This window comes from Somniosus microcephalus, chromosome 4, assembly GCF_052327205.1.
Source record: "Somniosus microcephalus isolate GS21.2 chromosome 4, FLI_Smic_1.0, whole genome shotgun sequence".
Lineage (NCBI taxonomy): Eukaryota > Metazoa > Chordata > Chondrichthyes > Squaliformes > Somniosidae > Somniosus > Somniosus microcephalus.
In genome coordinates, this window is record NC_140990.1 from 156,290,563 (window position 1) to 156,317,796 (window position 27,234).

General features: G+C 46.6%; 1 protein-coding gene across 2 annotated transcripts in view; it reads right to left on the bottom strand.

Moving 5' to 3' along the window:
- trpm2 (transient receptor potential cation channel, subfamily M, member 2) overlaps window positions 1-27,234 on the bottom strand; it is a 337,017-nt gene that overhangs the window by 245,733 nt on the left and 64,050 nt on the right. For both annotated transcript variants that reach the window (XR_015078103.1, XM_085985384.1), the window contains exons 6-10: window positions 26,351-26,517; window positions 25,797-25,977; window positions 17,764-17,825; window positions 15,963-16,163; window positions 5,408-5,510 (exon numbers count right to left, since the gene is read on the bottom strand). Coding sequence is in view for 1 of the 2 variants with exons in the window: in XM_085985384.1 (XP_085841510.1) it covers window positions 5,408-5,510; window positions 15,963-16,163; window positions 17,764-17,825; window positions 25,797-25,977; window positions 26,351-26,517 (714 nt within the window). In the remaining variant the exon portion in view is untranslated. The remainder of the gene's footprint in view (window positions 1-5,407; window positions 5,511-15,962; window positions 16,164-17,763; window positions 17,826-25,796; window positions 25,978-26,350; window positions 26,518-27,234) is intronic.

Here is a 27,234-nt window from a genome sequence, read left to right on the forward strand (position 1 = left end):
CAGAAGAAGGCTGATGGGTATGCACAATGAAATGCTTGGTACATTGGGAAGCCTATCAGAAAGCCTGGGTGCAATGTCAAGGAGCATGGAGGAGTCCGGCACCAAACTGTGCAGAGCTTGCAGCCCATGATTTCCAGCATGGAAGTGATGGCCAACTCCATTAGCGCACTTGTGGACCCAACCATGATGCAACGTTTGATGGCCAATGTCTCAGCTTCCATTGCAGCACAAGCAGCAGCCACCCAACGTCTGAGTGCTGCAGTGGATGTCATACATGGTCACTTGCTGCCATGCTAGCTCAGACTGCTACCATCATGGCTCTGGATTATAGTGTTCAAAGGGGCTTGCAGGGTATCACAGCAGTCCAGCAATCTGTCCTCCAACAGATGACTAGGATTGCTGAGGCGCCACCCCAGGGGAGTGGCAGTGGATCCATGGAGCACGAACCTGCTGCCCTCTCTCAGGATTACAGCATTTGTCCTCCCACCACTGCCACTCCGCTAGTGTCCTGGCTGTTGCCTGTCAACTGTAATGATATCAGCAAATAGAGGTGGTATCTGCCTGTTCGATTATGATGCCTTAATAGCATGTTTGCATGTATTGATTGCTTGTGCCTGACCAGCAGAGGGCATGTGACCGAGAGAAGCAAGGCAGTTAGTTTTTAGTTTCAGTTTCGTTCTAGATGCATCACAAGCATCGTGTCTCCTGTAAAAGCTGTATAAAAGAGTTGAACAAGCTTTAGATTAAAAGTCATTCTCTTTCATAAATGTCTCATCATTGAACCCACAAAGAAATCAATACATGGTGTCAGAAGTGATTGAAAGAGATGAAGAGAAAAAATCTGAAGTTAAATCAGCTCTCCACAGATTAGCAAGCCAAAAGAGAACATCGTTACTTACCATTAGAGAATAGCTAACGAAGTGAAAAATGGAAGGTTTACTCCCACCGGTGACACTTCAGTTGACAGGTAATGTGGCTGAAAATTGGAGGAGATTCAAACAACGTTTAGAGTTGTATTTAGCGGCAGTCGGAGCCGACGAGAAAAGTGATAATAAGAAATCGTCAGTGTTCTTACATGTCGTGGGTGATGAAGTACTGGAGGTGTATAATAACTTCACATTCGCTGCTGATGGAGACAAAATGAAGCTAGATAAAATAATGGAACAGTTTGAGGCCTACTGCATACCTAAACGCAACGTGACGTTTGAGAGGCACAGATTTTTCACATGTGTTCAGAAAACGGGTGAGACTATTGATCAATATGTGACTGAACTGAGAAACCGAAGCAAATCGTGTGAATTTGGGGGACTGACAGACTCGCTGATAAAAGACAGACTGGTGTGTGGTATTCCAGATAATGGTCTAAGGGAAAGACTGCTAAGAGAGCAAGATCTAGACCTGGGAAAAGACATAGCACTGTGTAGGGCTACAGAGACTGTGAAGTCGCAAGCAAAAGAGCTGTTCAGTGATAATAGCTGCAACGTGGATGCAGTGAGAATGAACGGACATAAACCGTTTAACAAAAAGAGCACCAATGTGAAAAAAGAGGTGTGGCCAGCGAACGAAAATGAAAGGGACAATCGAAAGACATGTAGTCGATGCGGTACACAGCATCCACCAAGAAAGTGTCCAGCATATGGTAAAACATGCAATAGTTGCAACAAGAACAACCATTATGCCCGTTGCTGTAAGAACCAAATGCAACAAAGCAAGGTCCATGCAGTAGATGAAAGCGACATAGAGGAGTTCTATGTAGATGTTGTGTCTGAAAACAAAAAAGAAGAGAGACTGGATGTTGACCCTAAAAGTGAATGACATACACATTCCATTTAAATTGGACACTGGAGCACAAGTTAATGTGATATCAGAGACTGATTTTAAGAAAATTAGACCCAGACCAAAGATACATGGAATCAAAGTGAAAGTGACAGGAAACTCAGGTACTGAAATACCAGTGAAAGGAAGATGCATTGTCAAAGTGACACACAAGGACAGAGAGCACACGCTAGCATTAATCGTGGTGCCAAAGGATGTGCAAGCCATACTATGTTTAAAAGCCTGTGAGAGACTGAACCTGGTAAAGAGAGTCCTCGTTGTGGAAAGCGAAGGAGAGACAGTCTATGATGAACTGAATGTTGCGTACACACCGGGTAAGCTGAGGTATACAGCAGACACGTTGTCCAGAGCTGTTGACCCAGGAGAGCCCGCAAACACAGTGAAAAGACTGAAGTACAAGGCAAAAGACAGTGGAACTGACTTCTACCAAAGCATGCTTGTATACCGCACAACGCCGCTCGAGTGTGGTAAGTCACCAGCCCAACTCCTTATGGGACGTTGGCTAAGGTCAAACCTACCCATCCCGGAGAACCTCCTGAAAACAAAAGAGGGGGAGAAAGTGAGGAAGTTCAAAGAACAACAGAAAGAAAAGCAAAAGTACAACTATGACAGAGGAACACAAAACCTACCTGAACTCCACACTGGTGACCAAGTAAGGTTCAAAGACAAAACAAACACATGGACTCAGAAGGGAACTGTCCTGAGTGAAGTTCAACCAAGATCATACACCATTCAGACAGATGAGGGTGCTGTTCTGAGAAGAAATCATCGAGATCTTCTCATGGGACCAGCCACAGCAGGTCAAGAGACTGATACTGTTGAACAACCTGATCACATAGCTGAGAACACATCATCTGAGGCAACAACTCAGATTCAAGGACAATCAATCAGAAAATCCTCAAGACACGTGAAGCCTCCTGAGAGACTCATTGAGCAAATTTAAGGACTATTGTTATAGAAGGAAGTAATGTTATCTTATTCTTTCTTCAAGTTCTAGTGTATTGACATATTTCATGTGAACACACAAAGCAAGGTTAAAAAACCTTGATCATGATAATGATAATGTAAGTTCATTAAGTGTTACAGTTAAAATGCAGATTAATACAAAGAAAACATGTTGTTAGTTAAAAGTAAAATACTTTTGTTTTAAGAAAAGGAGATGTAATGATATCAGCAAATAGAGATGGTATTTGCCTGTTCGATTATGATGCCTTAATAGCATGTTTGCCTGTATTGATTGCTTGTGCCTGACCAGCAGAGGGCATGTGACCGAGAGAAGCAAGGCAGTTAGTTTTTAGTTTCAGTTTCGTTCTAGATGCATCACAAGCATCGTGTCTCCTGTAAAAGCTGTATTAAAGAGTTGAACAAGCTTTAGATTAAAAGTCATTCTCTTTCATAAATGTCTCGTCATTGAACCCACAAAGAAATTAATACATCAACCAGCCAGCCCAGACTGCTGCCGCCTATGCCGAGATGCTGCAGTCCGCAGCTGGGACTTCTAGGCCCAGAGCTGCTCGAGGTCATCCTGTAAGGCCATCTGCAGTCTCCCTCACTGAAAGTCAGCAGCCTTCCACCAGCTATGCTGCAGCCACTGGGGTAGCACTGCGTAGGAGCACTAGGACAGGGAAAGGTACACAGAAGACAGGCACTAAGGGAATGTACAAGGATGATTAGTTTACGTTTGTATGCAATACAGCATGATTTCATTGATAAATTTGGTTTGGAATGTTTATTTTGTGGAGGCTTTTATTTTTGCATTGTGGCCAAGCGGAGGCTGTGATGGTCAGTGACAGAGGGAAGATAAGGAGTGGGACTATTGGGGAATGGGGAATTGAGGTTCTTGTACCGGTATCGCACTCAAATGAATTCTTCATGGACAGCCTGTCTAGGTTACCTCCTCCCTTCCTCCTCCTTCCCCCTTCCTCTTCCGCTATTCACCATATGTTAGCAAGGGCTGTGCCCTCTTAGTGGAGAGGTTGTGCAGCATGCAGCAGAACACGACGAATCATGACACCCTTTCTTCCAAGTACTGCAGGGCTCCTCCAGAGTGGTCCAGGCAGCGGAAGCATTTCAGCACGCCAATGGTCTTCACTATCACATTTCTTGTAGCAGCATGGCTCTCATGCTGCGCACATGTGCATGGGTTGCACAGCAGAGTCATGAGTCAGTGGATAGCCCTTGTCGCCCAGTAGCCACCCTTTGGTTTGCCGTGGTGGCTGAAATACAGCTGGCACTGCAGACTGCAGTAGAATGGATGCATCATGACTGCTGCCAAGATACCGGGCATTAATCTGCATGATGCGCTGCCTATGGTCACACACCAGCTGCACATTGAGGGAGCGGAATCCATTGCGGTTACTATACATGTCAGAGTTGACATGCAATGCTCGCAAAGCGATGTGCGTGCAGTCAATGGCACCCTGCACCATGGGGAAGCCTGCAATCCTAGCAAAGCCATGTGCTTGCTCTGCCTGCTGGTCTCTGGCAAGAGAGAATGAAATGTAGTCAGCTCTCTTTGAATAGAAAGCCCCAGTGACCTCCCTTACGCAACAGTGGATGTCAAACTGCAAGATGTTGCAAATATCTGCAGCTCCAGCCTGGAAGGAGCCAGACGCATAAAAGTTCATGGCCACGATCACTTTCACAACCACTGGCAATGCGGTCCTTGCCCTGCTCTGAGGTTGGAGTTGTGGCTGCAGTAGGTGGCAGATTTCAGCGACGACCTCCTTACTGAAGCGCAGACATCTCACACATTGTTCCTTGCTGATCGGAGAATTGCTCCCAGAACATCCTGAGCAGATATGGTCTCCTGCTGCAAGCCCTTCTCCCCCCACTCCTCCTCCCTCTTCTAGCAGCTGGTCCTGCTCTGCATGGCCTCTGCTCATTCTCCCAGTAATGCTCTATTCCAAGGGGAATTCCTACTAGTGCACCCATGTCTGGGAGCAACTGGTTTGTGCAGAAGCCTTGAAGTCAGCAAAAAGTCCTTCAGCACCTGCCACACCACTCCCTGTAGACTTTGCTAACTTGAAACAACTGTAGAAAGCACCACACACGTCTAGAATCATTGCAACAGCCAGAAGAAATCTACTAGCAACTAACCTGTAAGCAGTTGCTTTCTTTAAATAGCACTGGCAGTGGGTCCTTCCTGCTGCTGAACGTGGGTTCAGCTGTGCGAGGTTCAGAGGACGTTGGCTGGAGCGTTGAGCTCCAAAATGGCAGCGCTGGCATCAAATCAGCGTTACACGCTGTGTGATGTCATGACCTGCCTGATCTGCATACTCCCAACAAACATTCACTGCGCGCACGCGAACACCCTCACCAATATGGCGTCCGGCACGATTCGCCCCACAAGTTTGTGTGCGCACTGTGGATGCCATTTTGGAGCTCTAAGGTCACTTGTAGTGCCCAACAAATGGGCGCTACGGATCTGAATTTTGCGCCCTCAATGAATATTCATATCATACCAGTCAGCGATGTATTTGAACCCAGGTCCCAGAGCTTAAGACCCAACATTAATCCACTGGACCATGCAGTCCCCCACAGTTCTTATTTTCCAGCCAGCTTTACCTACCTTTGAGTAAGGCCTGCAGAATAGCAACATCCAGCTCATCGTTCCTCAACTTCTCCGCTCTGAACACAGTCAGCAGCTCCCGCATCCTGACTATGTCCTGAATCTGAGGAACAAGCAGCAATGCAGCGGTTAACTCACTCAACAGAAGATAACTAAGAACATCAGTAAGACATGAAGCAGGGGCAGCCTATCCAGGCGCCCAGATTAATTGACAGCAGGCCTGGGTTTTTAATGACCTGTGATTTGCCCAACTGAATCACTGCAGTTTCCCACCACCTTTTCTCCTGTTCACTATGAGACTCACTCTCTGCACCCTCAGCCACTGACCACCGACTCCAACCCTCTCCCTGGTCACTGTCTGAGGCTGAATCAGACTGGTTGCAACCTTGGTGTCTTATTTGACTGTGAGCTGAGCTTCTGACCTCCCATCCTCCCCATCAGCGAGACCGCCTACTGCCACCTCCGTAACGTCACCTGTCTCCGTCCCTGCCTCAGCTCACCTGCTGGTGAAACCCTCAGCCATGCCTTTGTTACCTCCAAACACAACAGGAAAGATTTTAAACCCAACCACCCCCACCACCCCCCCCAACCATGACAGGCAAGAGAGGGGTGGGGGGGTAGCTTAAAATTCTAAAAATCAGAAACCCAACCCCAACCCGCCTCCAATGAGCCTACTTCCGGTTTAAACGAGGCAGGTTTAAATGCGTGTGAGTAACCCCTCTGGAGAGGCATGTTACTTTTTTTTGTCCTGGGATTGTCCTGTGCTGACAAGGCCAGCATTTATTGCCCATCCCTAATTGCCCTTGAGAAGGTGGTGGTGAGCCACCTTCTTGAACCGCTGCAGTCCGTGTGGTGAAGGTACTCTCACAGTGCTGTTAGGGAGGGAGTTCCAGGATTTTGACCCAGCGATGATGAAGGATTGGTGATATATTTCCAAGCCAGGATGGTGTGTAACTTGGAGGGGAACTTGGAGGTGGTGGTGTTCCCATGCACCTGCTGCCCTTGTCCTTCTAGGCGGTAGAGGTCGCGGGTTTGTGAGGTGCTGCTGAAGAAGCCTTGGTGAGTTGCTGCAGTGCATCTTGTAGATGGTACACACTGCAGCCATGGTATGCCGGTGGTGGAGGGAGTGAATATTCAAGGTGGTGGATGGGGTGTCAATCAAGCGGGCTGCTTTGTCCTGGATGGTGGCAAGCTTCTTGAGTGTTGTTGGAGCTGCACTCATCCAGGGAAGTGGAGAGTATTCCATCATACTCATTACTTGTGCTTTGTAGATGGTGGAAAGGCTTTGGGGAGTCAGGAGGTGAGACACTCGCCGCAGAATACCCAGCCTCTCTCCTGCTCTTTTTTGCCACAGTATTTATGTGGCTGGTCCAGTTAAATTTCTGGTCAATGGTGACCACCAGGATGTTGATGGTGGGGGATTTGGCGATGGTTATGCCGTTGAATATCAAGGGGCGGTGGTTAGACTCTCGCTTGTGGGAGATAGTCATGGATTGCTTCATTATCTGAAGAGCTGCGAATAGCACTGAATACTGTGCAATCATCAGCGAACATCCCCATTTCTGACCTTATGTTGGAGGGAAGGTCATTGATGAAGCATTTGAAGATGGTTGGGCCTAGGACACTGCCCTAAGGAACGCCTGCAGCGATGTCCTGGGGCTGTGATGATTGACCTCCAACCACCACAGCCATCTTCCTTTGTGCTAGTATTGACTTCAGCCAGTGGAGTTTTTTCCGATTCCCATTGACTTCAGTTTTACTAGGGCTCATTGATGCCACACTTGGTCAAATGCTGCCTTGATGTCAAGGGCAGTTACTCTTACCTCACCTCTGGAATTCAGCTCCTTTATCCATATTTGGACCAAGACTGTAATGAGGTCAAGAGCCGAGTGGTCTTGGCGAAACCCAAACTGGGCATCGATGAGCAGGTTATTGGTGAGTAAGTACCGCTTGATAGTACCGTCGACGACACCTTCCATCACTTTGCTGATGATTGAGAGTAGACTGATGGGCGGTAATTGGCCAGATTGGATTTGTCCTGCTTTTTGTGGCCAGGACATACCTGGGCAGTTTTCCACATTGTCAGATAGATGCCAGTGTTGTAGCTGTACTGGAACTGATTATAATATTTAATTACAGCAAGTTGAAAGATTTCCGGAGGTTCGGGAAAGTCGCCATTAAAACAGAGGCAAGATTGATCGGCACTTCATAGGGCTAGTTAAAAGGCAGGAGTGCCGATCTGAATAAAGGCTCAGTGACCACAGCTGCTTTCTCAGTTCTCTCTGCGACACCATTTAGTGTGAGTACTTAGTGTGAGAGATTTATCTGTAGAGCTTGGAGGTGTTCACAGGGAAGCTCACGATGGGTGGCGACATGGCTTCTTTCGATTGGACTTCGGACAAGGAAGTGAATCAGCATCATCAGCAGCAAGGGTGTGCTGTAGAAGGGGCTGTAGAGAGGTGGACAACAGAGGGGTCGAGGTCGCAGGAGGCAATACTCACCTAACAGGGTCTACAGACAGAGGCTTGGCTTCCTTCACCTCTTGGAAGAGCAGTGCTTCCGAAGGCTGATATTGTCATGTCAGGTGGTGGCAGACATCTGTAGCCTCCTAGAAGAAGATCTGCTCCCTGCTGGACCTGGTGGCTGTGAAAGTCACCACCGCCCTCAATTTCTTTGCCTCTGGTTCCTTCCAGGGCATTACTGAAGACATAGCGAGGGTCTCGCAGTCAGCTGCACATAAATGCATTAGGCAGGTAGCGGATGGATAGTTTTCCAGGGCTGGGAGTTATGTAAACTTCCCCAGTGACGACAATAGCCAGAATGAGCAGGTACTCAGATTTGCGTCTCTGGCTGGCTTCCCAAGGTGCAGGGTCCCATTGACTGCATGCACGTCGCAATCCGAGCACTCCCAGATCAACCAGGAGTATTCGCCAAATGCAAGGGATTTCATTCCATCAATGTGCAGCTAGTGTGTATACACCAAAAAGGTGGATGCAGGTCTGCGCCTGATTACCTGGGAGCTGCCATGATGCTTTCATACAGCGGTAGTCCAACATCCCCAACATGTTCAGTCATGGAGCCAGCCTTAAAAGGTGGCTGCTAGGGGACAAAGTATAACTGATTAAGGTCTGGTTAAGGTGGCAGACATGTTGGCGTTTATAGCCTGCAAGGCCATGGTCAGGGCCTGCAGGGACTCATTAGCGCGCCACGATTCAACCTACAGGGTTCAGCATCTGTGTCGAGCTGAGCAGAGCTTGGAAAGCTCTGTGCCCTCCGATGTGAACTCTCTGCTGTCCCTGCCACCACTCTTTGCTCATGCTCACTTGTACCGTGTGAGTCACCAGGCGAGATCCCACCCAACTGTCTAACAGGATCCACCAACGTGCCCGTATCTGCGCTGGTGCCTAGTTGGCATGTATCCTGTGACAGTGCACCCTCAGCAGGAATGAGTTCCTCTGAGGAATCCTCATCAACAAATGGCTGTTTGATGGCGCTGGAGGAGAGAAGAGACGGAGCTGATTTATTCATGGGAATGTACAAATGTTGAAATGCACGGGGGAAAAATTGGGTCGTGCTCCCTTTGGATCGCTAACTTCGCCGGGGCGCTACTTTTAGCGCTCCGAAAAAGTTAGCGCCCCCGCGCCAGAAATTCACCGGTAGTGCCCCAAGAGGCGGGGCACTACTGGAAGCACCCCGCCTCCCTGTTGGGGCGCTTCAAGTGAATATTGTGGTGCTACCTGCCGCAGCGCCACGCCGCAGTACTGCAGGCATTCCTCCCCTTATTAAAGGAGAGGGGCCTAGCGCAGTGCAACCCGGGGCCCAGCTGGGCCACCAGGGATCAGAGTGCCGGCAAAAGAGCCCGGCACTCAAGAGAAGTGCCGGGCTCACAGAGCGCAGCCGGCACTTCGCGGGGGGGCTTCACAGAAGGCCGGGGACGGCAAAGCGGGCAGGTACTGGCAGTCGGCCAGCAACAAAATTGGCCACCCGGCACCTTCCCTTTAATTTGCGCCACCCCGGCCACAAGTAGGCCCCAGGACCCTGTCGGACATAGCATTCGGCGGTAAGTCAGGGGGCGCTACCGAAGATCGCGGCCGGGACGCGAGCAAGGCACTGCGCAATCACTGGTGGCACAGCATCGTGGGGCGCTAATGGTTACCGCCGCCGCTAACCTCCTGCTAAATTTCGCAGGAGGCATTAACGACACCGCGCACAGGCGCTAGTTGCTTTGCGCGGTGCAAATCAACTGAATTTTCCCCCCCACATGATTAAGGTGATCATATTATATTTGGTGCTGAATGCAAGTCAAGATGACTTAGTCTTGTAGAAGATGTGGGTCTGAGATTCCGTCACCCTGCAGCAATGGCCAGTCTCGCCATCTCAGATGCTCAGGGAGGCCGATATGCCGCTAATCTCCAAGGCCTCCTGTTCTGCATTGGTGAGCTCCAGGATCTGTGGGGGTCCAGCTCTGGTCCTCCCTCTCCCTTGTATTCTGTGCTCTCTTCTCCTGCAAGGGGGCACGACAGACCAATGAGTGGCTGTAAGGCAGGTGTGCTTCCGATGGATACAGTTCATTCGGGCGGGGGTGGGGGTGCATGAGTGGCTCTGGCATCCATTTGAGGAATGTGTTGAGAATCGGGGAGCTGACTGAGGTGGGATCACATTACATAATGATTGTGGTGAGTGGACGGATAAAGGGAGACATTAGGAAGTGCACAGAGAGTGAACGATGGGTGCTGTTGAAACTTGGCAGTGAGGAGTGACATGTCTGGAGTTCGATTGACAAGACAAGAGCGAGAGGGGATGCTCTACAGCATGTAGGTGAATCTGAAACTGTGCTCACCCTTGCTGACCTGGTTAGGTCATTCAGACACTTCCTGCACTGGATCCATGTATTCCTGTTGCTGACCGCCTCAGCCACCTGTGCCCACGCCTTCCTGGTAACAGCAGCAGGTTTCTTCTTGCCTTTGCTGGGGAATTAGGACCTCCTTCCGACTCCTCCCTGGCCCCAGCAGTACACCAAGTGAGGCCTTGTTGAACCCGGCGCAGCCTTTGACCATCCTGACTCCAGTTCTAATTTTTTCCTCTCTAATGAAATCCTCCCAACTGCTCCAAATTCTATGATTGTATTGGCCCTTTAAATAGTCGCGGTTCAATCACATCATCCAAGTCCGCATCACATTGGCCCTTTAAATAGTCACAGTTCAATCACATCATCCGGGTTCGCATCACGCCCGCATTGGAGACGCGAAACTCGGAAGTAAAATGATACTGAGCTTTACAAGTTGAAATCGGACATGCCCACACGTCCCATGATCTTCCGTGTTTCACACCCGTTATCCCCCCCCTCACCCGCTCAAAATCTGCCTCTGCGTTATTATCAGGTCCAGCATCTCTGTGAACTGGGATGGGGATGTTTGTTGTGAGAGTGACTGGTCAGCTAAGATTTATGCCCATTAAGTAATGCGGAAGCTTTAAATATGAGATGCAGAGTAGAAAAGAAATATCATTGTATAAGACAAACAGGGGTGTCAGCAGAGGACAGCTCCACAGATAAATAGATTAAAGAGAAACCAAAACTGGAAATACAGCCGTATGGTAAAGTTCGGGTGAAAAATGAAAATCCTGAGGGATATAGAAAGTGTGGCAGGGAAAAACAAAGGGAGAAGGGCAGAGCTCAAAGGGAATGTGAAAACAGGCCAACAGATAATATAAAGGAAATAAAAAGGTCTCTAAAAGGCAACTAAAAAGTGAAAGAATATTTAACGAGAGTGTAGGACACTTACGGATGAAGGAGGGAGTCTAATTGTGGAGCATGAAAGTATGGCAGAGTTATTAAATAAGTATCAGTTTTTACAAATGATGCTGGAAGTGAGAATGTAGATGTACTAGAAGAGGGTGTGGAACAACTGTTAGAGATAACTGGAAAGTAGGAATTGGTTCTAAAACAGTTAGTAAAGTCCAAGGTGGATAAATCATTGGGCCCTGATGGCTGCACCATCGACTCGTGAAAGAAGTTATTGAGGAAGGATGTCAAGGCCTTGGGGTACAGAGGAGATTAACTAGAATGGTACCAGGGATGTGGGGACTTCAGTTATGTGGAGAGATTGGAGAAGCTGGGATTGTTCTCCTTAGAGCAGAGAAGGTTCAGAGGAGATTTAATAGAAGTGTTCAATATCATGAAGGTTTTTGTTAGAATAAATAAGGAGAAACTTTCCAGTGGCAGAAGGGTCGGTAACCAGAGGACACAGTTAAGGTGATTGGCAAAAGAACCAGAGGGCAGGTGAGGAGAATTATTTTTATGCAGCGAGTTGTTATGATCTGGAATGCACTGCCTGAAAAGGGTGGTGGAAGATTATTCAATAGAAACTTTCAAAAGGGAATTAGATAAATACTTGAAAAGGAGAAGTTTTTAGGGCTATGGGGAAAGGGCGTGCGAATGGGACTAATTGGAGAGCTCTTTCAAAGAGCCGGCACAGGCACGATGGGCCAAATGGCCTCCTTCTGTGCTGTTTCATTCTATAAATCTATAGGAGATAGCAGAGGGTCTGGCCACATGTTGTCAATACCCCTTAAACAGGCAAATTGGATCCTGGGACTGGGCTGTAGCTGATGTAAAATCCTTAATCAAGGGAAGAGGAAAGGTTAAACCGAGTAACTATAGACAGTTAGTCTAACATCAGTTGTGGGAAAACTCTTAAAATCCATAATTCAAGATCAAATTAGTGAGCATTTCGAAATCCACGGGAGAGCCAAGGCCGACCAACATCGATTGATTCAAGGCAAGTGATGCTCGGCAAATCTAATCAGGTTTTGTGAATAAGCGATTGTATTGGTAAATAGAATGCAGTAGATGTTTTCAGAAAGTGTTTGGTAAGCTGGCCCATAAGATGCTTATCATGAAAATTCAGACATGTGGTAAAAGAGGAAATGTAGCAGCATAGATAGCGAGCTCGGTCAGACCTCGTAGAGAGGTGCAGGTTCAGAACGGGGTTGGTGTGACCGATAGTGTATAGAGTAAGGGAAACCCAGGTGAGATAAAGATCGAGGATCTGCAGAAACTGATCCTATCCAACAGGTACAATGTACTTGCTACCCATGAGGATAAGGATGAAGACTGTCAGAAGGACAGACAGAATGTGGACCATGGCACTTTGAAGCAGGAAGCTGTCCTAAGGGAGGAGGAGAGGAAGTGTAATGTGGTAGTTGTAGGGGATTCTATAATTAGGGGGACAGATATCATCCTTTGTAAGCAAGGTCAAGAGTCTCACATGGTATGTTGCCTACCAGGTGCCAGGGTGAGGGACATCTTGAACCGGCTTGAAAGGATATTGGAGAGGGAGGAGGAGGATCCAGTCGTTGTGATCCATGTTGGGACCAACAACATAGGAAAGAGTAGGTAAGAGGTCCTGTTTGGGAAGTACCAGGAACTAGGAGCTAAATTAAAGAACAGGACCTCAAGGGTTATAATCTTTGGATTATTACCCGAGCCACGTGCAAATTGGCGTAGTGATAAGTTGATTAGGCAAGTGAACACGTGGCTAAAGGAGTGGTGTGGTAAGAGGGGTTCCATTTCATGGGGCACTGGCACTAGTATTGGGACAGGAAGGAACTGTACCACTGGGACGGGCTCCACCTGAACCGGTCTGGCACCAGGGTCCTAGCGGAAAGGATAAATAGGGTGGTCACAAGAAGTTTAAACGGGGGGAGGGCTCAGGTGGAAATTGTAGTACAAATCGTAGTTCAAAAATAAATGAAAGGGAAGAGAGTAGAATAATAGTCATAAATTGTGCTTTAGGCACTACAGGTAAAGGGAAATCTAAAAGATGTAAAGCAATTAAACCAGGAGAGGGAAATAAACATGTGGATAAAACATTAGAGCTGAAGGACAGGTTAGGGTGTGTGTCCCAAATAAGCCTTCTTTATACAAACGTATGGAGTACAAGGAATAAATTGAATGAACTGCAGGCACAAATTTAAATTGGAGGGTATGACATTGTAGCCATTACTGAGACATGGCTGCAAGACAGTCAGGACTGTGAGCTAAATATACCAGGTTATAAGGTCTGCAGGAAAGATAGGGAAAATGGCAGAGGGGTAGGAGTAGCCTTAGTGATTAAGGCTGATATCACTTCAATGATAAGAGAGGATATAAAGTGAGGTAAGCAGGCAGTGGAGACTTTATGGGTAGAATTAAGAAATAGAAAAGGATTTAAGACTGTAGTGGGAGTTGTGTATAGACCCCCTGGTAGCAGCTGTGAAGTGCTCGATTGTATAAATACAGAGATTAGACAAGCATGTAGTAAAGGCAGAATGGTTTTAATGGGGGATTTTGGGGATAAGCAGACTGGCACCTGTCAGAAAGGTAGTGAATTTCTTGAGTGTGTCTGTGATCGTTTTCTACAACAATATGTCCTAGAGGCAACAAGGGGACAAGCCACTTTAGATTGAGTAATTAACCAGATTTAGTTAACAGCCTAACTGTGCGTGAACATTTATCCACTGGCAATCGTAACATGATCGAGTTCAACGTAATGTTTGAAAGGGAGTAATGCGAAACAGCTACTGAGATTCTAGATTTAGGTAAGGCTGACTTCAACGGGATGAGACAGAGACTGTCCACAGTAAACTGGGCAAATCTGTTAATGGGTAAAATGACAGGAGATCAGTGGGAAATGTTCAAAAAAGAAATTAATGTGATACAGAACCAGTTTATAACCCTGGGGGGCAAGAGCTCTACTTGACAAAAAGAACAGTCATGGACGACTAAAGATGTAAGGGACAGTATAAAACTAAAAGAAAAAGCACACAGAAATGCAAAAAATAGAACAGATCCTGGCAAATGGGAAAGATACAAAGAACAGCAAAGGGTCACAAAATAGATAGTAAGAGCTACAAAAAGGGAGTATGAAAAGAAACTTGCAAGTGATATCAAAATCAACACAAAGAATTTTTACAATTATATTAGGAAAAAGAGGGTAGTCAGGAGCAATGTGGCCTTTTAAAAGCTGATAGCGGTGATATTGTCAATGATAAAAAGGACATGGTGGACATGTAAATACTGACGCAAAGTAATTATTCAACAGTAGAAGAACATGCTGGAAATCCCAAAGAAATTGATATTGAATCGGGGACAAGGACTCAAAAAAATTAACATAAGTAAAATAACAGTAATGAAGAAAATAATGGCACTAAAGAGTGACAAATCCCCAGGACCAGATGGTTTCCATCCCAGGGTTTTAAAGGATGTAAGTGAGCACAAACCTGATTGAATTTTTTGAGGAGGTGACTAAAGTAATGGACAGGGGAATGTCTATGGATGTTATTTATATGGACTTCCAGAAGGCATTTGATAAAGTCCCACATAAGAGACTGTTATCTAAGACAGAAGCCCACGGAATTGAGGGAAAATGATTGACCTGGTTAGGAAATTGGCTGAGCGGCAGGAGGCAGTGAGTAGGGATAGTGGGTAGGTGCTCAAATTGGCAGGATGTGATTAGTGGTATCCCACAGGGATCTGTGTTGGGATCTCAACTATTCACAATATTTATTAATGACTTAGATGATGGCATAGAAAGTCATGTATCCAAATTTGCTGATGACACAAAGATAGGCAGCATTGTAGGCAGTGTAGATGAAAGCATAAAATTACAAAGGGATATTGATAGATTAAGTAAATGGGCAAAACTGTGGCAAATGGATTTCAATGTAAGCAAATGTGAGGTCATCCACTTTGGACCTTAAAAGGATAGAACGGGGTACTTTCTAAATGGTAAAAAGCTAAAAACAGTGGAGGTCCAAAGAGACTCAGGGGTCCAAGTACATAGATCATTAAAATGTCATGATCAGGTACAAAAATAATCAAAAAGGCTAATGGGATGTTGGCCTTTACATCGAGAGGACTAGAATACAAGGGGTTAGAAGTTATGCTGCAGCTATACAAAACCCTGGTTAGATCACACCTGGAGTACTGTGAGCAGCTCTGGGCACCCCATCTTAGGAAGGATATATTGGCCTTGGAGGGAGTGCAGTGCAGATTCACCAGAATGATACCCGGACTTCAAGGGTTAAGTTACGAGGAGAGATTACACAAATTAGGGTTGTATTCCCTAGAATTTAGAAGGTTAAGGGGTGATCTGATCGAAGTTTTCAAGATATTAAGGGGAACAGATAGGGTAGACTGAGAGAAACTATTTCCGCTGGTTGGGGATTCTAGGGCTAGGGAACACAGTCTAAAAATTAGAGCCAGTCCTTTCAGGAGTGAAATTAGGAAACACTTCTACACACAAAGGGTGGTAGAAGTCTGGAACTCTCTTCCGCAAACGGCAATTGATGCTAGATCAATTGTTAATTTTAAATCTGAGATTGATAGATTTTTGTTATTAAGAGATATGTGCCAAAGGTGGGTATTTGGAGTTAGGTCGCAGATCAGCCATGATCTGATTGAATGGCGGAGCAGGCTGGAGGGGCTGATTGGCCTCCTCCTGTTCCTATGTTGCTATGTTTCTAGGAGAGGAGGGAGGGCGAGAACAGCCCCAGGAACGAGCCAGCACTGTACCTTTTTGGTCCATGATATTATCTCATGCTCAGAGAATCTGTCGTAGCTTTCAGCAAAGAATGTGCGCAGCTGCTTCTGGATGAAGGAGATCGTTATCTGAGCCATGGGCAGGTCAGCCGCATTAGCCAGAACATCAGCCACTCGGCCCGAACCCTCCACTATCACACAAGGTGTCCCGTTGCCCATCGCACTGTATATTGTCTGCAAGAGAAAAATCACCATCACAAAAAAAACCACAGGGGGTTCATAGTTCAAGCGGGTGGCCAATTGCCACAAGCCTCTTCTGGACCTCAGCACACTCGCTGCTCCCATCATGGCCTAGCTCCCTGTACCTGGTCACTTTCCCGTGGCCCTTGCTGAGAAGGATTAGGTTGAGGAAGATTGATGCTGTACCAGAGTTGAATATCCGGCGAGCTCACTGTGTGGGCTCACAGATGAACCATGAACACGTGGGAATGGTACCTGAGGCTGTTTGTGCCTGAGGAACTCCCCAGCATGGGGAGAGAAGGACGGGGGAGAAACTGGAGGGGAAAAATAGAAAGTGAAATAAATAGCTTGAGTGGAGCATAAATGCTCCATGGATTGGTTGGGCCGAATGGCCTGTTTCTGTGCCGTATATCCTATGTAATCCTATGTAAATACACTAGATACACTAGATACACTAAATACTGTACTAATATACCATAAGACTGATGAATACAAGATATTTTGTTTATACAAGATGGTGACAGAGTAGGCAGAGAGACTTCAGGTACATGTTTTACAGAGCCACAGTGGCCAAGACTTGCAACTACACCGTGACACTTGACAGCAAAATTGAATGGGAAATGTTGACATAGTCATTTAGAATGGTAAAGAAAATGTGATGACAAATCATGACAACAGGAAGTAAGGTTTAGGGACAGGAAGTGTGCATCCTATGCAAGGCTTCTATTAATATATAGATAGAGATGATGTCAGCTGTGGCTCAGTGGGTAGCACCCTTGCCTCTGAGTCAGAAGGTTGTGAGTTCAAGTCCCCACTACAGAGACTTGAGCACAAAATCTAGGCTGACGCTCCAGTGCAGTATTGAGGGAGTGCTGGATTGTCGGAGGGCCAGTACTGAGAGAGCGCTGCACTGTCGGAGGGCCTGTACTGAGGGAGTGCTGCACAATCGGAGGGGCAGTACTGAGGAGCTCTGCACTGTTGGAGAGGAAGTGTCCAATACTGAGGGAACGCTGCTCTGTTGGAGGAGCAGTATTGAGGGAGCACTGCACTGGCGGAGCTACATAGTGAGGGAATGCTGCACTGTTGGAGGGGCAGTACAGTGGGAGTGCTGCGCTGTCGGAGGGGCAGTACTGAGGGAGTGCTGCACTGTTGGAGGACCAGTGGCTAGTACTGAGGGAGCGCTGCTCTGTTGAAGGGCCAGTACTGAAGGAGCGCTGCACTGTCAGAGAGCCAGAACTGAGGGAGTGCTGCACTGTCGGAGGTGCCGTCTTTCGGATGAGACATTAAACCGAGGCCTCATCAGCCCTCTCAGGTGGACGTAAAAGATCCCATGATACTATTCACAGAAGAATATTGTCTTGGCCAATATTTATGCCTCAACCAACATCATTAAAAAAACAGATTATCTGGTCATCATCACACTATTGTTTGTGGGAGCTTGCTGTGCACAAATTGGCTGCCTCATTTCCTACATTACAACAGTGACTATACTTCATTGGCTGTAAAAAATACTTAATTGGATGCAAAGCACTTTGGGATGTCCTGAAGTCATGAAGGGCACTATTTAAATGCAAGTCTTTCTTTTTTTACTTACGTTCAGAGTTCCGGGTCCTCCTTCAAGGACAACACAAACAATTGGGGTCTCGATTCCAACATCTACAAAACAAGCATTGGTCACAACTTGTCACCAGTAAAGAACAGGGGTTTTAGGCTTATCTTACAAATGCATCATACATTCTCTCCCACAGGCCATAACTTCTCAACATACAATGTCAGCGAGAGAGGGTCCCTGCCAGGAGTAGTATTCCTAAATCTGGCCCTTCATTTTTAACCCTCATTCTTCCTTCCAGACCCACAAAATACAGTACAATGTGTCCGACCGAATACTACAACCAATGGTTACAGCTCTCGGGCCGATTGAACCTAGCATCACCTGCAGAGAATGAAGACTTTAGGAAACCCCACACTTCAGTTAGCGTCCTTACCTCCATCTCATCTCTTGATAGTGCTGACATTCTACTCTCCCTCCTCTGCACTTTACCAAAAAACTGGCCACTCTTCATGTGTAAGTTTGAGCAGATAGTGTCAGCTTTTTGACTGTGGAAAACTTCACAGCTGAGCCTGTAATAGTGCCACCTGGTGGACTACTGATGTATATAATAAAGCCATATGCAGTACAGTTCTTACCAGAAGACACGTTGTGCTGTTGTATATATATGCTGTGTCTCAAGATATCACAGAATTGGCGATGAGGATGCGATTGCGGATTCCCCAGCTGAACTTTTTGTTGGAGGATAATCCTGCCAACCAATGGAGGGACTGTTAGAGGTTCTTCGTTTTGCAGAAAAACTTAAAATCCGAGGTAAATTTTGAGTACACGTGACTGAACTGTTGACGTTGCCAGAGTCCAGATGGCCGCGCTATGGGAATAATAGGGCGCTTGGGTGAGTTCCATCATGACTGAGACACTTTTGGAGTGCATGTGGAGTGGCTAGAAATGTTTTTCACTGCGAATAGTATCATCGAAGTCCCCAATGATATAAACTGTAACTGGGCTGTTTTAGAAAGGAAACGAGCATTTGTTTGACTGAAGCAGGCCCCGAGGTGTATGAAACTCTGAAAAATGTGCTTGTTCCCGCCAAGCCGAAGGATATGCCACTGAAGGAGATCCTAACCAAGTTAGAACAGCACTACAGTCCTGAGCCCCTGGAAATTACTGAAAGTTATAATTTTGGAACACGTGATCAATTAAATGACGAGGGTATCAGTGAATACATTATAGCTTTAAAAAAGCTATCCATTCACTGTCATTTCGGAAACTTTCAGGACCAAGCTTTGCATGACCGATTTGTTTGTGGGTTAAAACATGAACGTATCAGAAGTAAATTGTTGACAACCCCAACTTGACTTTTGACTTGGCCTGTCAGACAGCTATGTCAATGGATATGGCCGACCGATACTCCCGAGAGTTCCGCACCATTTCCAGTCGTCGGACAACCGAGGTGAATCAGCTGCAGGCTAAAAGTAAAAGGCAGTTGGGCCCTAAGGCTTCAGCAACTGGCCATGGTAACAGTGCATTGAAGCCATGCTATCGGTGCCTGGGACAACACTTCACTCAAAGCTGTCCTTATGTGAAGGCAGTGTTTCTACTGCAAGGAAACTGGACACCTTGCGAAGGCATGCCAACAGAAGAGTAAACCGACTGGCAATGTTAGAAGTAGAAGTCAGCAGACACTACAAACCGTTGAAGAGAAGCAGCAGGACGAGGAGTTTCTGGAGATTCACGTCATCAGGAGCACGAAGGTATCTTAACAGCAATTCGCGAGGTATCATTATCCAAGTAGATGTCGCAGGAACCAAGATACCCATGGAAATCAACACTGGTGCATCCATGAGCGTAGTACCGGAATCACTATATCGTGACAAGTTGCGTGATTATCGACTAGAGAAATCAAAGGTAGAGCTGTGAGGCTACTCAGGAGAGCAAATCCCTGTAGTAGGAAGTATATACCAGTGAAATACAAGGATCAGTGTCAGCTTGCCTCTCATAGTAGTGGCAGGAGACAAGCCTGCCTTGATAGGTAGAAATTGCTTGGGATCACTGAAGCTGGATTCGAATGAGATTTTTCATGTGGAAGCGAAATTTGCATCAAAAGATGATGTCATCAAGCAGTATCCGAAAGTGTTCAGTGAAATGGGCAGTCCGATCCAAGACTTCAAGGCGAGTGTCAGAGTGCAGAAGGACACAAGACCAGTTTACTGCAAGCCACATCCCGTACCGTACGCATTCGAGGAGAAAATTGAGCAAGAACTCAAAAGACTAGAAACTGAGAACATTATCTCTAAGGTAGATCTGAGTAATTGGGCTACACCCATTGTTTTTGTACCTAAGTCAGATGGTAAGGTAAGGTTGTGTGGTGATTATAAGGTAACCGTAAACCAGGTTCTAGAGCGTAATCTACCCAATACGTTGCCAAATGTGGAAGATTTGTTCACAACGCTGACAGGTGGCCAGACCTTTTCAAAGTTAGATCTAACAAACGCCTACCTACAACTTGAGTTAGATGAAGTGTCCAAGTCATGCTTGACTATAAATACTCACCGAGGCCTGTATCAGTTCAATAGGTTACCATTTGGAGTGTCTTCTGCCCCCGATATATTCCAGGGCGTGGTGAACCAAATTTTGCAAGGAATTGATGGGGGGTAGTGTGTTATTTGGATGACATACTCATTGAATGAAGTATTCAAATGGCGAGAGAAGCATGGAGTACGAGTGACAGCTCACAAGTGGGAGTTGTTTCAAAACTCAGTGGAGTACTTAGGGCACAGCGTAGACAAAGATGGTTTACATCCAACCAAGGGAAAGCTGGATGCAATCAGAAATGCACTCACTCCCAAGGATGTCTCTGAACTTCAATCATTTTTGGGTCTTTTGAATTATTACAGGAAGTTCCACTTGGCTACATTGTTACATCCACTGAATGAGCTGTTCAGAGAACAGGTCCCTTGGAAATAGTCAAAAGAATGCGACACAGCATTCAAAGAGTGTAAAAACCAGTTCACTATGATGTATCTAAGGAGATCAAGCTAGCATGTGACGCCTCTCCATATGGAGTTGGGGCAGCAATCTCTCATGCACTAGATAGTGAGGAGGAGACCAATTGCTTTTGCTTCACGTACTCTCAGTGCCAATGAGCGGAATTATGCACAGACCGAAAGGGAAGCTTTGTCATTGATTTTTGGGGTCAAGAAGTTTCACAATTACTTGTTTGGTCATTCTTGTTTACCATAGTTACTGGCCATAAGCCCCTGACAGCAATGCTCCATCCAAAGTCCCCAGTTCCAACCTTAGCTGCAGCCCAAATGCAGAGATGGGCTTTGATTTTGTCAGCATATACGTATGACATTGAGTACAGATGATCAGCTGATCACAATAATGCTGATGCTATGTCCAGCTTCATCACGAGTTACACCCAATAAGGAAGAAGTGTTCTATTTCTCATACATTGATGAGTCTCTGCTGAAGAGATTGGTAGGGCAACCAAACGTGACCCAATTATGTCAAAGGTGCATGATTACACAGCAAATGGATGGCCAAACCAGATATCAGAAGAAGATATCCATCCATATTTCATTCATAAGAATGAATTGTCAACGGATAAAGATTGTATCATGTGGGGAGCAAGAGTGGTTATCCCAAATAGGTTCAGGTCTAAATTGTTAGGAGATCTTCATGACCAGCACCTGTGAATGTGCTTGACCAAGAGCTTTGCACGCAGTTACTTAAGGTGGCCAGGTTTAGATAAAGAAATGGAGTACATAGTCAGTCAGTGTACAACATATTAATCAGTGAGCAAGAAACCACCATCAGTACCATCACAGCCATGAAAATGGCCTCCCAGAGTGTGGCAAAGGTTACATGTAGATTTTGCTGAGCTAGAAGGATAGCAATTATTCACAGTGATAGATAGTCACTCGAAGTGGGTAGAGGTGTTCCTGATGCGGATAATAACAACAAGCAAAACACTAGACAATTTGCGAAGATTGTTTTCTTCATAAGGCCTCCCAGAAGAAATTGTGTCTGATAATGGAAAGCAATTTTGTTCAGAAGAGTTCACACAGTTCATGAGCAGAAATGGTGTGAAACATACCAAAGTTCCACCGTACCACCCTGCTTCAAATGGTGCAGCAGAGCGCACAGTACAAATTGTCAAACGTGCCCTCATCAAGAAAATGGTGGATCTAAATCCAAAGAAATGTCAGTTGTCGTTGGACCACAAACTGGAAAATTTTCTGATTACCTATCAGAATACTCCTCATACCACTACTGGTAGAAAACCAGCAGAATTGGTACTCAAGCGACAGCCACGAACCAGATTCTCGTTGTTAAAGCCAAACTTGGCATAGTCCGTAGAAGAGAAACAATCAAGGCAGAAAGAGAGTCATGATAAAGGTGGAGTTAGAGAGAGAAGTGTGAAGTTGAACCAGAAGGTTAGAGTGAAGAACCATCACCATAAACGGCTAACGTGGTCACCAGGAAGAGTAGCGAAGATATGTGGTCCTCACACATATTTGGTCAAGATGTTTGATCATGGAAAGGTTAGGTTTGTTCACATTGATCATATCTTACCTACAGATGTGGAAGGAGTTGAAAGCTGGGATGATTCAATTTATTCTGATGAGTCAGATAGTCTTGTTACAATTAGAGTATCAGTAGCAAATCCTACATCAGATGTACCAGAAACAAATCCAAGAGAAAGTCAGAATTTAAGTCTGAGCCCTTGTCAGGCAGAAAAACAGTCTGAAAGTGTAGAGAGTCCAAATGTAGATCAAGGTCAGCCCTTGGAGAAAATTTTCCACAGGCTCAGCCTAGAATGAGTCAAAGTCCTGCAACAAGATCTGAAAGTTCTGTTAAAGAAAGAAGGTACCCTCTTCGAAACAGAAAACCAGTGGTAAAGTTTAATCTGTAAATATGGAAGATAAGTTCATATCTTTTGTTTGTGTTACAGAATTCTATAGTAGAATTTGGAAACATAAAATGGGTTCCATTTGAGAAATGTATACCAAGAGTTATGTATACCATGCAAGTCATGTACAATGATTATTTGCTATGATTAACTTCTTCAATAAGAAGGGAGAGTATAATAGAGCCACCTGGTGGATTATTGATGTATATAATAATAAAGCCATATGCAGCACAGTTCTTACTAGAAGCCGTGTTGCGCTGTTGTACATATATATGCTGTGTCCCAAGTAATCACAGATCCCTAACTTATTCGCACACGAGACCCCATATCAAACACTCCCAGGGCAGGTACAGCACGGGTTAGATACAGAGTAAAGCTCCCTCTACACTGTCCCATCAAACATTCCCAGGATTTGTACAGCACGGGTTAGATACAGAGTAAAGCTTCCACTACACTGTCTCATCAAACACTCCCATGGCAGGAACAGAATGGGTTAGGTACAGAGTAAAGCTCCCTCTACACTGTCCAATCAAAAACTCCCAGTGCAGGTACAGCATGGGTAAGATACAGAGTAAAGCCCCCTCTACACTGTCCCATCAAACACTCCCAGGGCAGGTACAGCATGGGTTAGATACTGAGTAAAGTTCCCTCTACACTGTCCCATCAAACACTCCCAGGGCAGGTACAGCACGGGTAAGATACAGAGTAAAGCCCCCTCTACACTGTCCCATCAAACACTCCCAGGGCAGGTACAGCACAGGTTAGATACTGAGTAAAGCTCCCTCTACACTGTCCCATCAAACACTCCCAGGGCAGGTACAGCACGGGTTAGATACAGAGTAAAGCTCCCTCTACACTGTCCCATCAAACACTCCCAGGGCAGGTACAGCACGGGTTAGATACAGAGTAAAGCTCCCTCTACACTGTCCCACCAAACACTCCCAGGGCATGTACAGCACGGGTTAGATACAGAGTAAAGCTCCCTCTACACTGTCCCATCAAACACTCCCAGGGAAGGTACAGCACGGGTTAGATACAGAGTAAAGACCCCTCTGCACTGTCCCATCAAACACTCCCAGGGCAGGTACAGCACAGGTTAGATGCAGAGTAAAGCTCCCTCTGCACTGTTCCATCAAATACTCCCAGGGCAGGTACAGCACGGGTTAGATACAGAGTAAAGCTCCCTCTACACTGTCCCATCAAACACTCCCAGGGCAGGTACAGCACAGGTTAGATACAGAGTAAAGCTCCCTCTACGCTGTTCCATCAAACACTCCCAGGGCAGGTACAGCACAGGTTAGATACAGAGTAAAGCTCCCTCTACACTGTTCCATCAAATACTCCCAGGGCAGGTACAGCACAGGTTAGATACAGAGTAAAGCTACCTCTACGCTGTCCCATCAAACACTCCCAGGGCAGGTACAGCACGGGTTAGGGTTAGATACAGAGTAAAGCTCCCTCTACACTGTTCCATCAAACACTCCCACGGCAGGTACAGCACGGGTTAGATACAGAGTAAAGCTCCCTCTACACTGTCCCATCAAACACTCCCAGGGCAGGTACAGCACGGGTAAGATACAGAGTAAAGCTCCCTCTACACTGTCCCATCAAACACTCCCAGGGCAGGTACAGCACGGGTTAAATACAGAGTAAAGCTCCCTCTACACTTTCCCATCAAACACTCCCAGGGCAGGTACAGCATGGGTTAGATACAGAGTAAAGCTCCCTCTACACTGTCCCATCAAACTCCCAGGGCAGGTACAGCACGGGTTAGATACAGAGTAAAGCTCCCTCTACACTGTCCCATCAACACTCCCAGGGCAGGTACAGCATGGGTTAGATACAGAGTAAAGCTCCCTCTACACTGTCCCATCAAACACTCTCAGGGCAGGTACAGCACGGGTTAGATACAGAGTAAAGCTCCCTCTACACTGTCACATCAAACACTCCCAGGACAGGTACAGCACGGGTTAGATACAGAGTAAAGCTCCCTCTACACTGTCCCATCAAACACCCCCAGGGCAGGTACAGCACGGGTTAGATACAGAGTAATGCTCCCTCTACACTGTCCCATCAAACACCCCCAGGGCAGGTACAGCACAGGTTAGATACAGAGTAAAGCTCCCTCTACACTGTCCCATCAAACACTCCCAGGGCAGGTACAGCACAGGTTAGATACAGAGTAAAGCTCCCTCTACACTGTCCCATCAAACACTCCCAGGGCAGGTACAGCACGGGTTAGATACAGAGTAAAGCTCCCTCTACACTGTCCCATCAAACACTCCCAGGGCATGTACAGCACGGGTTAGATACAGAGTAAAGCTTCCTCTACACTGTCCCATCAAACACTCCCAGGGCAGGTACAGCACGGGTTAGATACAGAGTAAAGCCCCCTCTACACTGTCCCATCAAACACTCCCAGGGCATGTACAGCACGGGTTAGATACAGAGTAAAGACCCCTCTACACTGTCCCATCAAACACTCCCAGGGCAGGTACAGCACGGGTTAGATACAGAGTAAAGCTCCCTCTACACTGTCCCATCAAACACTCCCGGGGCAGGTACAGCACAGGTTAGATATAGAGTAAAGCTCCCTCTACACTGCCCCATCAAACACTCGCAGAGCAGGTACAGCACGGGTTAGATACAGAGTAAAGCTCCCTCTACACTGTCCCATCAAACACTCCCAGGGCAGGTACAGCACGGGTTAGATACAGAGTAAAGCTCCCTCTACACTGCCCCATCAAACACTCCCAGGGCAGGTACAGCACGGGTTAGATACAGAGTAAAGCTCCCTCTACCCTGTCCCATCAAACACTCCCAGGGCAGGTACAGCACGGGTTAGATACAGAGTAAAGCTCCCTCTACACTGTCCCATCAAACACTCCCAGGGCAGGTACAGCACGGGTTAGATACAGAGTAAAGCTCCCTCTACACTGTCCCATCAAACACTCCCAGGGCAGGTACAGCACGGGTTAGATACAGAGTAAAGCTCCCTCTACACTGTCCCATCAAACACTCCCAGGGCAGGTACAGCACGGGTTAGATACAGGGTAAAGCTCCCTCTACACTGTCCCATCAAACACTCCCAGGGCAGGTACAGCACGGGTCAGATTTAAGCCCAGGGCCCAGAGATGAAAGATCATTGCGAGGCTCCTACCTTCAGTCCCCATTCTCTGCTTTGAGATGTACTTTTCCAGCTGGGTTCTCAGGGGAATCTCCACACCGTATTGTCCATGGGTCCCATTATCCACCAGGATAAAGTGGGAATGGTTGTGGTCCAGGCAGGATAATCTGCCCTGGTTTGCTTCGTCCATGCAATATCCCACAGGAGTCATTCCCTATTCCATGAAAGGCAAGTAGTTAGTTTCAGGCAGCATTGGCAGTGTATCTCATGGTTGCCTGCAGCTCCTCATTGTAACAGACTGCTGAGGGCCCAGTTCCTCTCTTGCTGCTGCCCAATGCCATGTGCTAGACAGGCGCAGTATAAATGATGTGTGCCGGGCCTGTGAAGGCCTCAGATTGCCCGACCCTCGTGTCCATGGTCGATGCGTGGCCTCACCTCCCAGCACAAATCCACCACTAGGGCCTACTCCAGCTCCTTTTTGGGGGCACCTTTGAATTTGGGCATGAAAAAAGCATCGACTGTCGGTTAATGGCAATATCCCACACTTGATGCAGGATTCAAACTGATCATTGTCTTATACAACTCACCTCTCCACGGACCAGGTTCTCTCGGTTGTGCACTATACCCCAGCTGGCGATACCAATTGCAACAATCTGCCTTTCCCTGGGGCTGCTGGTCATTTTACAGTGTCGCACTGCCTCTCCAACATGCTTCATCACCCCAGCAAAGGAGCCTCCTGTGATAATCCATGCCCCTGGGAGGATGAACATGGGGTTATATGTCAAGGGCCACATAATCCCACCATAAAACAGTCACATGATCAGAACACAGTCACATGGTCAAAATAGTCACATAATCAGAACACAGTCATAAGAACATAGTAAGAACATATGAAATAGGGCCATTTGGCCCCTCGAGCCTGCTCCGCCATTCAATAAGATCATGGCTGATCTTCTACCTCATCTCCACTTTCCAGCACTATCCCCATATCCCTTGATTCCCTTAATATCCAAAAATCTATCGATCTCTGTCTTGATTATACCCAACGACTGAGCCTTCACAGCCCTCTGGGATGGAGAATTCCAAAGATTCACCACCCTCTGAGTGAAGAAATGTCTCCTCATCTCAGTCCTAAATGGCCGACCCCTTATTCTGAGAGTGTGACCCCTGGTTCTAGACTCCCCAGCCAGGGGAAACATCGTCCCTGCATCTACCCTGTCAAGCCCTGTAAGAATTTTGTATGTTTCAATGAGATCACCTCTCATTCTTCTAAACTCTAGAGAATATAGGCCTAGTCTACTCAATCTGTCCTCATAGGACAATCCCCCATCCCAGGAACCAGTCTGGTGAACCTTCGTTGCGCTCCTTCTATGGCAAGTATATCCGTCCTTATCCGCAGTATTAATGGGACACTGGTACACATCAGTAAAAGGCAAGTTGGGAACGGATGTCAGCAGTTCTTCACACACTG